A 14236-nucleotide genomic window follows, 5' to 3' on the forward strand; every position below is an offset into this window, starting at 1 on the left:
TCAGAATGTCTTGAGCTAAACCCAATGAGAAAGTGGTGTAAGACGAATTGGGTATGAGAGGCCTGTCTTTTAAAATCTAAGAGAAGAGGGGACCTGACATAGAAGTTAGCTAATCACAATGAGGGTGGTAGGAAGGGAGGGCTTTCACTGAGGGTCACAGAGAGGATTTATATGTCTAGTGAAAAGACAGAATAGGGTCTATAAAGTGAGTGTTGGGAGACATTCAATTTGACAGAAATGCCATAATGTAACATTCTCCGCTTTTTAGAGGACCAAAGAAAACATAAAACAGGCATGTGTCAAACAAACCATTCTTTGAAAATGTCTGTTCCATTTTACAGAAATGAGATAAACGGCCTGAAATTCTTGCCTCAAACTCAAAGTCAATTTGCAGACGAAAACAAAATATAATACTAACATGAAAAAGCCACCCAGCAGAAGCTGGCTCTCTCGATGGTTCTTGAAGGCCAAAGAGGAGCTTGTGTGTTTGGTTTGCAGTGGTGTGTGTATGCGGCGAGTGCCCTGGAGTGAGAAGACTGATTAGCCTTAATCAACTAACAGGATTAAGAGTTGGAGGGATTAGATGAAGGCACAGTACCGCCACACTCCAGGCACGTGACCAGCATTGGCGATACACGCATGCAGATTCCCAAAATGTGCCACTCCGTGCCTTTAAAAAAAATATATTTTACCTTTATTTAACTAGGCAAGTCAGTTAAGAACAAATTCTTATTTACAATGACGACCTAGGAACAGTGGGTTAACTGCCTTGTTCAGGGGCAGAACGACAGATTTTTACCTTGTCAGCTCGGGGATTGATCCCCACCTTCATCAACAGAAATCATGAGACAAACACCATGCTTGTTCGATAGCCTCGTGTCATCCTCTGCATTTAGAGGAAGATATAGAGTAGATTTATATATTGTCAGTTTGGGATTTCAGAAACAGGGACTCAGCCAAGGCTAAAATCAATTCAATTCTTCAAAACATAATGTAGACCTATTGACTACGGATGGTTATCGAGACAGAGGGATAAAGGCTTCTGCATGCTTCAGAGTACTCGCATACTCCCTTAAAAGACCTTCACCTGAAAAATATGAAAAAGCGGCAAGTGTTGTTTGTCCATCTTGAGACGCCGTAGCCAGTATACACTTCCTCAAAATAGTCAGAATGAATCTAAGATAACTCAAGAAATCTGTCAATCATTTTTCTTTAATTTGCAGAGGAGATCTTAGTTGTGTAATTTTATATCTAACTAAGATATGCATGTGCAGTATTTCTCAAGTGAAAAAGTGTGAATGAAAATGAGTTGTCTATCGCTGAATAAAAAACGAACACTTCACTGAAGAATCCCTACTGTTGACCAATGGCCGACGTAGGGGCGTAGACTTCGGCTCCGAACTTGCCATGCCTCGAGAAATGTTTGTGTGTGCACGTACAGTCGAAAGAAACATTGGCAAAAACCAAAACATCACAAAATGTCGTCATAATAGATGCATTAACTGTTCCGGATCGGAAGCATGCAGACGCCTAAACAGACCTCTGCTATGTTTGACACAGTTTAGTGTTTGTTTCTGTTTACGAAATAATGATATACAGTAAGCACCTGAGAGACATGGATGTTGTTGTATGTGTGTTAATAGTTCCCTTTCCATGAACTACTAACATGTACTTGACAGGCCAAGGCAAACCATTTCAACACACTATGGTCTAGGACTATATCTCTTGCAGACTGAAAAGTAGGTTGAACACATAAATTGCTCAAATAGAGTGACTGGCTGGTCACTTCTTTTTCCTTCTCGATTTGGTCTATTTATGTTTATTGGAGGGAAAGTTGGCCGTGGAAAGAATGTGTCAGCCGGCTGAGACCTACGTCCCACTGTGTCTACGGGGGGAAATGCTGGATGAACAAAATGTTTTTACCGTGAAGATCTCTATGGTCTGTAATATTATCATTATAGTATAATGGAAACTACAATCAAATCTAATCTGTTCAAGCAATGTGTATTCAGTATATTTGTTTACAGGGCATTCTTATTCTTGACTGTCCGCAGGGCACACACACACATGTCTTATTCTTGACTGCCCGCAGGGCACACACACGTCTTATTCTTGACTGCCCGCAGGGCACACACACGTCTTAGTCTTGACTGCCCGCAGGGCACACACACCTGTCTTATTCTTGACTGCCCGCAGGGCACACACACCTGTCTTATTCTTGACTGCCCGCAGGGCACACACACACACACACGTCTTATTCTTGACTGCCCGCAGGGCACACACACACACACGTCTTATTCTTGACTGCCCGCAGGGCACACACACATGTCTTATTCTTGACTGCCCGCAGGGCACACACACACACGTCTTATTCTTGACTGCCCGCAGGGCACACACACACACACCCGTCTTATTCTTGACTGCCCGCAGGGCACACACACCTGTCTTATTCTTGACTGCCCGCAGGGCACACACACCTGTCTTATTCTTGACTACCCGCAGGGCACACACACCTGTCTTATTCTTGACTGCCCGCAGGGCACACACACCTGTCTTATTCTTGACTACCCGCAGGGCACACACACCTGTCTTATTCTTGACTACCCGCAGGGCACACACACCTGTCTTATTCTTGACTACCCGCAGGGCACACACACCTGTCTTATTCTTGACTGCCCGCAGGGCACACACACCTGTCTTATTCTTGACTGCCCGCAGGGCACACACACCTGTCTTATTCTTGACTGCCCGCAGGGCACACACACCTGTCTTATTCTTGACTGCCCGCAGGGCACACACACCTGTCTTATTCTTGACTACCCGCAGGGCACACACACACACGTCTTATTCTTGACTGCCCGCAGGGCACACACACACACACGTCTTATTCTTGACTGCCCGCAGGGCACACACAACCGTCTTATTCTTGACTACCCGCAGGGCACACACACCTGTCTTATTCTTGACTGCCCGCAGGGCACACACACCCGTCTTATTCTTGACTACCCGCAGGGCACACACACCTGTCTTATTCTTGACTGCCCGCAGGGCACACACACCTGTCTTATTCTTGACTACCCGCAGGGCACACACACCTGTCTTATTCTTGACTACCCGCAGGGCACACACACACACACACACACATCTTATTCTTGACTGCCCGCAGGGCACACACACACACACGTCTTATTCTTGACTACCCGCAGGGCACACACACCTGTCTTATTCTTGACTACCCGCAGGGCACACACACCTGTCTTATTCTTGACTACCCGCAGGGCACACACACCTGTCTTATTCTTGACTGCCCGCAGGGCACACACACCCGTCTTATTCTTGACTACCCGCAGGGCACACACACCTGTCTTATTCTTGACTGCCCGCAGGGCACACACACCCGTCTTATTCTTGACTACCCGCAGGGCACACACACCTGTCTTATTCTTGAACAGTTCTGAAATGCGTGCGAGCGGAGTCCATATGGAATCTAGAGTAGCCTACTCAAAACCATTCTGTTAGTTTATTGGAAAACAACTATGTTCCTCGGCATACACATCAAGGACAAACTGAAATGGTCCACCCACACAGACAGTGTGGTGAAGAAGGAGCAACAGCAACAGTGCCTCTTCAACCTCAGGAGGCTGAAGAAATTGAGATTGTCACCCAAAACCCTCCCAAACCTTTTTCAGATGCACAATTGATAGCACCCTGTTGGGCTATATCACCGCCTGGTACAGCAACTGCACCGCCCACAACCACAAGGCTCTCCAGAGGGTGGTGCAGTCTGCACAACGCATCACCGGGGGCAAACTACCCGCCCTCCAGGACAACAACCAGGGCAACAACCACCCGAGTTTACTCCGCTACCATCCAGAAGGCGAGATCAGTACAGGTGCATCAAAGCTGGGACCGAGACTGAAAAATGGCTTTTATACCATCTATTGCATCTTGCATATGCCGCTCGGTCATCGCTCATCCATATATTTTTAGGTACATATTCTTATTCCATCGCTTTAGATGTGTGTGTATTAGGTAGTTGTTGTGGAATTGTTAGATATTACTGCACTGTCGGAACTAGAAGCACAAGCATTTCGCTATACTCACATTAACATCTGCTAACCATGTATATGTGACCAATAAAATTTAATTTCATCTCATTTTTACTGCAAACTGCTGCATATCTACAGATGTAGGGTCCTAATTTGATCACTCTTTTGTTGCTGAGAATTTTCCTGGGTCACAGGAAATACACAAGCTTTAGAATTTACATAAATTCACTGAAAACCTGCACTAACACAATGTTATGTATTCCACTTTTTTATGGTAGCCTCATTTTGACCTGCTAATAACCTAACCACCGATCAAGCAACATTATAGACAAAACGTTCAAATCCTAACGCTGCAGAATTATTTTGCTGTACCAATACAGGTCCAGGTAAGATCCTACATCTCTACTACTGACTAAATACTGTATTCAAGGTTCAATTGAATTCCCTATCGTTCAGGCAATATTCAGTCCAAACTACTACACCTCCATTCCTAATGCGCAGACGACTTCAAGCAAAGAGTAATCAGTGTGGTCACTTTCTATTCTCCAGTTTTGCTGGTGATTTAGGGCCATAAGATATGGCTACAGAGTGTGTCCGTGAACACGATACACCCGTTTCCTTCTGCCAGCACACTAGAACTAAGAGCCTGGCACGAAATTTGCCAGTTGCTCACGCTCAAGCTTCCTCTGATTTTGTACTGTACAGTATGGGTGGAGGAAGTATAGTTGTTGCTCAATGAAACAGCAGATGTAAAATTCAGCTGAGGCCATTATTTTCCCAAAGGACAAGCAGCAGTGGAGTTATTCAGTTAGCCAACTCTCCCCGACCCCCCTCCAGAACTACACGAGGGAGAAGACTTGAACAAAGAAAATTATTCTCACAAAGATTTCGAAGATCATGGATGGACGACACGCTTCACAGTCACACACTACTCACAAACGTCCATTACTGTACAGGAACGTTTCAGTCATTTAAGAGGCATTATTTCCCCCACAGACATAAAAGATATTTCAGTATGAGACTACTTCAATACATGTTGCTTCTCCCAAACCCATCCAATCCAATTTTTTCTCTGGTTATTTTAGTTAATTGGTTATAATAGGGGAAGAGTGTGGAGTTGAAGGATTTCAACCCCGTACACTGAGATTGGACACCAGAGAGGCTGTGGGTTGGAGGCAGTCTGACCTGGCTGAGCTTTAGAAAACCCCTGATCTTATTGTCGCCTTGGAGCCAGGAGAGAGAATTAGAAAGCTGTAGTGACTCACACACACAGCTGTCGGCAGAGTGCACACACACCCTCATTCAAGGGTTCTTTATTTTTACATTGTAAAATAATAGTGAAGACATCAAAACTATGAAATAAAACATATGGAATGATGTTAAATAAATCAAAATATATTTTATATTCAAGATTCTTCAAAGTAGCCACCGTTTGCCTTGATGACAGCTTTGCACACTCTGGAAGGCTATTACAACAGTCTTGAACGATTTCCTCAATATGCTGAGTACATGTTGGCTGCTTTTCCATCACTCTGCGGTCCAACTCATCCCAAACCATCTCAGTTGGGTTGCAGTCAGGTGATTGTGGAGGCCAGGTCATCTGATTCAGCACTCTGTCACTCTCCTTCTTGGTCAAATAGCCCATACACAGCCTGGAGGTGTGTTGGGTCATTGCCGTGTTGAAAAACAACGCAAACCAGATGGGATGGCAAAACGCTGCAGAATGCGGTGGTTGCCATGCTGGTTAAGTGTGCCTAGACTTCTAAATAAATCACAGACAGTCTCACCAGCAAAACACCCCCACACCATCACTCCTCCTCCTCCATGCTTCACAGTGGGAACTACACATGCGGATATCATCTGTTCACCTACTCTGCGTCTCACAAAGACACAGCGGTTGGAACCAAAAATCTCAAATTTGAACTCATCAGAACAAAGGACAGATTTCCACCGGTTTAATGTTCATTGCTCGTATTTCTTGGCCCAAGCAGGTCTCTTATTATTATTGGTGTCCTTTAGTAGTGGTTTCTTTGCAGCAATTTGACCATGAAGGCCTGATTCACACAGTCTCCTCTGAACGGTTGATGTTAAGATGTCTGTTACTTGAACTCATTTGGGTTTTTATTTATTTCTGAGTCTGGTAACTCGAATGAATTTATCCTCTACCGCAGAGGGAACTCTGGGTCTTCCTTTCCTGTGGTGGTCCTCATGAGAGCCAGTTTAATCATAGCACTTGATGGTTTTTGCGACTGCACTTGAAGAAATGTTCAAAGTTCTTGAAATGATCCGGATTGACTGACCTTCAAAACTTAAAGTAATGATGGAATGTCGTTACTCTTGACTTATTTGAGCTGTTCTTGCCATAATATGTGTAACAGATGTGAAGCGGCTAGCTAGTTAGCGGTGGTGCACGATAAATAGCGTTTCAATCGGTGACGTCACTTGCTCTGAGACCTTGAAGTAGTAGTTCCCCTTGCTCTGCAAGGGCCGCGGCTTTTGTGGAGCGATGGGTAACGATGGGTAACGATGCTTCGTGGGTGACTGTTGTTGATGTGTGCAGAGGGTCCCTGGTAATAGTGTTTTTAAAACATTAAAATGAAATTGATGATGGCTCCAACTCATATAACCTTGTCCTCCTCGGGGCGGCTACTCGTCCAACGCTCTAACCACTAGGCTACCCTGCCGCCCCGAGGAGGACAAGGTTATATGAGTTGGAGCCATCATCAATTTGATTTTAATGTTTTAAAAACACTATTATTGTATGGAACAGACACAACACCCGTCACTAGTTGTTCCCCCCAAATGGTACAAGACAGCGTTTAAAACGAAGCCAGTGAACCAGCCACAATAATCGATTCAATTGGATTTCAATACGTCACAGTGTTGACTGCTGTCCAAGCAGTATGTTTTTTACTTTCCAAATAACACACGGCCTCGCTGGTGATGTCAGTAATTGGCTATGTCCCTCAAACGCAACTCTGGACTTCGAAGCCAGTTCCACTGCATTTCTTCATTTTCCCCCTTGAATCAGGGACGGATTTCAGATGTGGGACACAACCTGTCTGGCAAGGTCGTGTTTCGGAGGACGTTGCAAGTTCAAACCCCCGAGCTGACAAGGTACAAATCTCTCGTTCTGCCTCTGAATAGGCAGTTAACCCACTGTTCCTAGTCTGTCATTGAAAATAAGAATGTGTTCTTAACTGACTTGCCTAGTAAAATAAAAGTAAAAACAAAAACATTTGAAAAAAGGAGGGTTCATGTATGATTATTTATGACTGGTATTCATTTCATTTAATAAGCAGCATAGACTTGTTGAGCAATTTCTTTTGTAAAATTATAACAGTGACTATAACGACTTTCTTGTTCAGTGTCTATGCATTGTGGACCAATATATTGTTAACTAATTAGTTGTACTAAAAACTAAAATCAGGGTACTTATGTTGTTTGAAGGGCTCACTTGCTAAACAGACATGTGTCTCAATGTTCAATCCCTGTACAAATAAAGGATAAATACAAAATAAAATAAAAACAGGCTATATTATGAAATAAACAGTTACATGTTTGTTCTTCATCAATAAAACATATCGATTTCAAAACGTGTGTTGAACTTTTCTGGAAAGAAACGGGCTACTCAAACTATGTTGATGCATTTCAAAAGGATTACAATTATAGCCTACTAATGTTGATGCGCACTTAAACGTATTGGACTTCAATAACTGTGTCATTGACACTAAGGCAGAAGTAAACAACAAAACACAACAGAACACAGATCGTATCCTCTCAAACCCCTAGGCTTTAAACCTTCATCGATCATCTGTGGTAGCTTGGATAACAGACCTGTTAACAAACGCATTGAAAACCGCACACAAGGCTACAGTGCGCAGTAAATAAGTTATTTCGTTACCTCCAACTGCGGAAGGTCAGGGTCCAGTTGGGTGAAGCTATGCAAGACAACAGGGCTCGCATCCCCGGCGACCTCGAGTTTCACCCCGTCCCAGATGTTGCGTATCCTCCAGGTGCTGGCATCGAACATCACATCAGGGGAACCCAGCTTGATACTGCGTCCCTCGCACTGAGCTCCCGTTAGATAAACCATTGGTGTCGTCCGTCGGTATCGCTACAACAGCAACAATGTCATATGAAGCCTACACCGTGGTAGTCTTCCCCCATGTCTTGCGGGTAAAACGGCGTCCTGTTTTTTCTCTCACAAAAGCCCTTGACAAACCGAACACCCAGGAGTATGTAGGCTATTACTGACTGCTCTCTGTGTTTGTTGTTTTTATGTCTGCTCTGCTCCGGGAAGGGTGGACAGAGGTTGGCTTGGAAAGATTGGGCCAGCTCGTTTTGCATGGCCCGGTGTCCGGGGATAGTGGCGATTTGACTTAAGGACCAATGGAATGATCTAAAAAAAAATGAAACTCCGTTAACCGGGTCACCGGGCCATGCAAAACGAACTGGCCCATTCAGGCGGGTCCATAGCTCCTCCCCCGACGCAGGAACGCCTGCCCCCTCGTGGGAAGGTGATGTCATTTTCGCAGCAACGTGATGTGGGCAGAAAGACGTTCTGTAGGACATAGGTCGTAAACTGTACAGCTCTTAAAACGATTCACACCCTTATGTTATCCATCCTATGCTGTATTCTTGCACTCCAAAAATATACGTTTGAGAGGGCCACCAACAGAAATGTAATGTAAACGGTGAAAAATAGCACTTGCGTTTTTGTATTTTTATTTAACCCGGACGACGCTGGGACAGTTGTGCACCGCCCTATGGGACTCCCGATCACGGCCGGTTGTGACACAGCCTGGGAACGAACCAGGGCCTGTAGTGAAGCACTGCATTGCAGTACCTTAGACCGCTGCACCACTCGGGAGTCCAAAGTATTTCTATGATCTGTATCTATACCATGAGAGCAATATTAGGCTATGTTACCCTTTTTGACATTTTGAATATAGGCCTGGCTATAGCTATCCTGTATGTATGTGTTGTCTAACCTTCTGTTCATAATCAGTTCTATTAAAACTATTAAGCCTACCTACATTATAACCTGCCTTCTTACTGTCTTCCATGATAGAAACACTGACATATATTATATTACATTAAAGCATTGATGCATATTTCACATTTTTTCCATTCTCCTTCCTCCAGTCTTTGTTAGTACTTGTATTTGATTATTTTACGCTAAGTACTTTGTTACCTGTATTGGAAAGCGCTATTCAAAAAGTTATTGTTATTATTAAAGGCAATGTTTGAAAAACCATACGTCTTTCACAGTTTAAAGATTAAGCTGTGAATGTGAAATACTTGAAGGAGACAGAAACTAACTCATTTGTTTTGTTGAGTATAGAACAGGGCAGTCTGAGCTGCCCCCACACATATCCTCAGCAACCTTTTGGTTGCTCCACTTTCTACATCTGTTTTGCGTTATGTGTGGGCTGAGCCGCCCGAGTCACTGCCAGTAAACGCAGGCTGAAAACAAAGTCAGGGAGGCTGAGGAATGCGAAGAGGGAGAATGGAGAGCAGAGAGGGGTGGGGGTTTAGGGGTTGGGGCTGACTAGCTAGGGACAATGTTGGGGTGCTGCTGTTTTCAGTGAAAAACTAAGGTCATTAGTGGGTTTTGAAGTGAGTATAATATTTAAGTGAGATGAGGTTGCTTCACCTAGCTATCTTAACCTGACTGGATAACTAAAATGACTCAAATATAAATGTAAGTGTATCTTTGCAGAAATGTGAATGTGTTATTGTAATAAAACATGTAATAGTATGTATTTATTTTGTGTTTGAGCATGTGTGAGTGACCGCGTGTTTGTAGGGATGTAATGGTAACCCTATTAACGCCGCACCAGCGGTCATGGGTCAAATTCCACGTGACTGTTGAGTCACGGTAACCACTACAAAACTGCGCTCTGTAAATGAATAGTGCTAACAGCCCTCAAGTCACAAATGGCCTAGTACTCAATCTATCATTCAATCAAATTGATTTAAAATCAAACACTTTATGATTAAATTGGAATAATCTGAAGATGAGAATAAATGATTGATGATGGAAGTTATAGGTCCTGTTCCGAAATGGACCCGGGGATTTCCCACCCAGACCCGATATGCAAAAATACATTTTAAAACATTCCATGGTCTCCGTGGATCTTATTTCAAACTCAAAGCCAAACACAACAGCAGCTATCTGAGACACATATTTGATGTGAGGCTAATAATTAGCTGGTTGATAAACTGAATCAGGTTAGTAACATCTGAGGTTGAAGTGAAAACATTCAAAAGGGTAGCTCCCCAGGAACCGGGTATCACCTGTTGCGTAGTGAGAGGCAGTTCCTCAAACAGCTGGTTGAAAAAAAAATGGACGAGCTCCATTTGAGACTGAAGAACTATAATATCTTATGTTCCTCTGAGTTGTGGTTGAACAAGGACAATATAATGTACATCTCTGGTTTTCCTAAACATCGGCAGGACAGAATGACAACTTCAGGTAAGCTTTGTTAACAATAGCTGGTTCGTGACCTCTAATATTAAGGAAGTCTCGAGGTTGTGCTTCCCTGAGTTAGAATAAACTGTAGACCATATTATTTACCAAGAGAATTTTCATCTATATTTTTCATAGTTGTCTATTTATCCCCATAAACCGATGCTGGCACTAAGACTGACCTCAACGAGCTGTATAGTGCCACACTCAAACAAGAAGATGCTCGCTCATTCATAGGCGGCGCTCCTAGTTGCCAGTGATTTTGTTATGCAGGAAAACTTAAATCCGTTTCACCTAATTTCTTCCAGCATGTCAACTGTGCAAAAAACTCTAGATCACTTACACACACACAAATGCTGTGACGTCTACTCCCGCTCCTCCCCTCCGACGTCGCCAGTATACTAACCACTGTTCCTGGCATCCTTCAATACGCACACCTGGCACCAATCATTACGTGCACCTGCACTTCATCATGAGGCACATCTGGACTCCATTACCTCACTTATTACCCTATATGTGGCACTCCCTTAGGTTCTTTCCCCAGTCAGTATTGTTTCTGTGTCAAGACACCACTATGAATGTGTCTCGTTCCATGTTTGTTGGTTTATTAAACATATCACCTGCTTCTCAACTCTCAGCATATTTGTTACAGAATACTGACTCAAACAATGGAAGCAGCAGGAAAACAGAATATCTCCCAGACAGTCGACGAGCAGGGATACCTTCTTCGTCAACACCACGACCAGCTAGCACAACTGGAGACAGCTATGGAAGAGGTTCTTCGCAGTGTGCAACATCTTGAGCATACCCGGGAGGTGTTTCAGTAAACTAGCAGAGGATACTCTACAACCAGTCGACCCAGCACAACAGCCCATTCAGCAGCAAGCTCAGGTCAGTGATGCCCGTTTATCCTCCTGGATAAATATGAAGGCACCCCATCTAAATGCCGTGGCTTCCTTTTTCAGTGCTCCCTCTACTTTGCGCACCAGATGGGAGCCCCACCACAGAGAGGTCCAAGGTTGCCACGGTTATTTCTCTGCTGACGGGGCGGGTATTGGAATGTGGCACTGCTGTCTTGGAGAGAGGAGAGGAGGACCTATATTCATATGAGGGGTTCATGGCTCTGTTCAAATGTATCTTCGATCAGCAATCGGAGGGCAGGAGGACCTGAAGGCTGCCGAGTATGCACTCACCTTCCGGACAGTAGCAGCATCCAGCAGATGGAATGAGCCGGCACTTCTTCCGCTCTTACTGAGCTCCCCTCTTCCGGTTTCACTGCCATTTTGGTGGTTGTGGATCGATTTTCCAAATCCTGCCGTTTTATCCATCTCTCTGGTCTCCCTACTGCTCTCCAGGTCACTGCAGTACTACTCCAGCAGGTCTCCCGGCATTATGGCCTTCCGGAGGACATCGTCTCCGACCGTGGCCCCCAATTCACATCACGGGTATGGAGAACCTTTATGGAGAAACTCGGGGTCACGGTCAGGTGGAGAGGATGAACCAGAGGCTGGGGAGGCTCCTGAGGAGTCACTGTCAGGACCGGCAGGGAGAGTGGGCCCGATTCCTTCCATGGACGGAGTACGCCCAGAATTCGCTACGTCACTCCTCCACTGGGCTGACCCCTTCCAGTGTGTTCTGGGTTTTCAGCCAGCCCTGGCTCCGTGGACCCCGGACCAGACCGAAGCTCCTGTGGTTGATGAGTGGTTCAGGCGCTCAGAAGTGTGGAGCGACGCTCACGTGAGACTCCAGTGTTCCGTCCACCGTCAGAAGGAGCAGGCATACCGCCACCGGTCACTGGCACTCCCTTAGGTTCTTGTCCCAGACAATCTTGCTTCTGTGTCTATGTTAAGACGCCACTATGATGTTGTCTCGTTCCATGTTTGTTGGTTTATTAAACGTATCACCTGCACCTGCTTCTCGACTCTCAGCGTCTTCGTTACAAATGCATACAAAGCTCTCCATTGCCCTCTATTTTGCAAATCTAACCATAACTCTATCCTCCTGATTCCAGCTTGCAAACACTCAAACAGGAAGTACCGGTGAAGCGCCCAATATGGAAGTGACTACCGTATCTCACCTTCTTTTCATGTCTCCCTTCTCAGGCCAGTGGTTCCTGGTCCCCTAGCTGATGCTGTCCCCCACGACACCCCTCCACCCCCCCTCCCCGGACATCAAGGGTGGACCAGCCTATGCCGTCAGATCCCTACTGGACTCCCAACGTTGTGGGGGTCGTGGAGGACATTCTGGATCCCAACATCATCCTTGATTTTCACTTTTGCCGCTGTGGCTAGAGCCGCGCGTCGGGGGTGTTACTGTCACATCTACTCCCGCTCCTCCCCTCCGGCGTTCAATGTCACCGGTATACTAACCACCGGTCCTGGCATCCATCATTACGCACACCTGCACTTCATGAGGCACACCTGGACTCCATTACCCTATATCTGGCACTCCCTTAGGGTTTTTATTCCCAAGTTAGTATTGTTTCTGTATCTATGTTAAGACGCCACTACGATGTTGTCTCGTTCCATGTTCATTGGTTTATTAAACGTACCACCTGCTTCTCGACTCTCAGCGTCTTTGTTACAAATGCATACAAACCATCTCCCTCCATTTTGCAAATCTGACCATATCAAATGTATTTATAAAACCATATCCTTCTGCTTACACGCAAAAACTCAAATAGGAAGTACCGGTAACGTGCCCAATATGGAAGTGGTCTGATGAAGAGGATGCTAAGCTACAGGACTGTTTCACTAGCACAGACTGGAATATGTTCCAGGATTCATCCAATGGCATTGAGGTGTTTACCACATCAGTCACTGGCTTCATTAATAAGTGCATCGACGTTGTCCCCACCATGACCATACGTACATATCCCAACCAGAGGCCATGAATTACTGGCAACATCCGAGCTAAAGGCTAGAGCTGCCGCTTTCAAGTAGCAGGACTCTAATAAATCCCGCTACGACCTCTGACGAGCCATCAAACAGCCAACGTATCAATAAATGACTAAGATGGAATCCTAGCATGCCGACTCTGACGCTTGTCGGATGTGGAAAAGCTTGCAAACTATCACAAATTACAAAGGGAAACCCACCCTGCCCAGTGACAACGTCCCATGTGGTTTAGTTGGTAGAGCATGGCGCTTGCAATGCTAAGGTTGTGGGTTCAATTCCCACAGGGGCCCATACAAAACATGTATGCACTCATGACTGTAAGTCACTCAGGATAAGAGTGTCTGCTAAATGACAGATGTAAATGACGCTCTCGCTTCGAGACAAGCAACACTGAACCATGCAAGAGCACTAGCTGTTCTTGACGACTATGTGATCACGCTCTGTAGCCGTTGTGGGTAAGACCTTTAAACAGGTAAATATTTGCCCATGGATTACCAGGACAAATACTCTGAGCATGCGCTAACCAGCTGGAAAGTGTCTTCACTGACATTTTTAACCTCTCTCTGACCCAGTCTGTAATACCTACATGTTTCAAGCAGACTACCATAGTCCCTGTGCCCAAGAACGCAAAGGTAACTTGTCTAAATTACTATCGCCCTGTAGCACTCATGTCTGTAGTCATGGAATGCTTTGAAAGGCGGGTCATTACTCACATCACCACTATCATCCCAGACACCCTGAACCCACTCCAATTAATCATACTGCCCCATTAAATGTATAGTATTGTGCAATCGCAATTGCACTCCACACTGCCC

General features: G+C 45.0%; 1 protein-coding gene across 3 annotated transcripts in view; it reads right to left on the bottom strand.

Moving 5' to 3' along the window:
• Positions 1–14236, bottom strand: part of LOC123989409 (ral guanine nucleotide dissociation stimulator-like) — a 126260-nt gene that overhangs the window by 86425 nt on the left and 25599 nt on the right. For 2 of the 3 annotated variants that reach the window (XM_046290408.1, XM_046290407.1), the window contains exon 1: positions 7954–8479. The exons of the other annotated variant lie outside the window; for it this stretch is intronic. In XM_046290408.1, the coding sequence (XP_046146364.1) occupies positions 7954–8145 (192 nt within the window). In that variant the 5' untranslated portion in view covers positions 8146–8479. Of the gene's footprint in view, positions 1–7953; positions 8480–14236 lie in introns of those variants that run through there. 3 annotated transcript variants of the gene reach the window in all.

Source organism: Oncorhynchus gorbuscha, linkage group LG11 (genome assembly GCF_021184085.1).
Source record: "Oncorhynchus gorbuscha isolate QuinsamMale2020 ecotype Even-year linkage group LG11, OgorEven_v1.0, whole genome shotgun sequence".
NCBI lineage: Eukaryota > Metazoa > Chordata > Actinopteri > Salmoniformes > Salmonidae > Oncorhynchus > Oncorhynchus gorbuscha.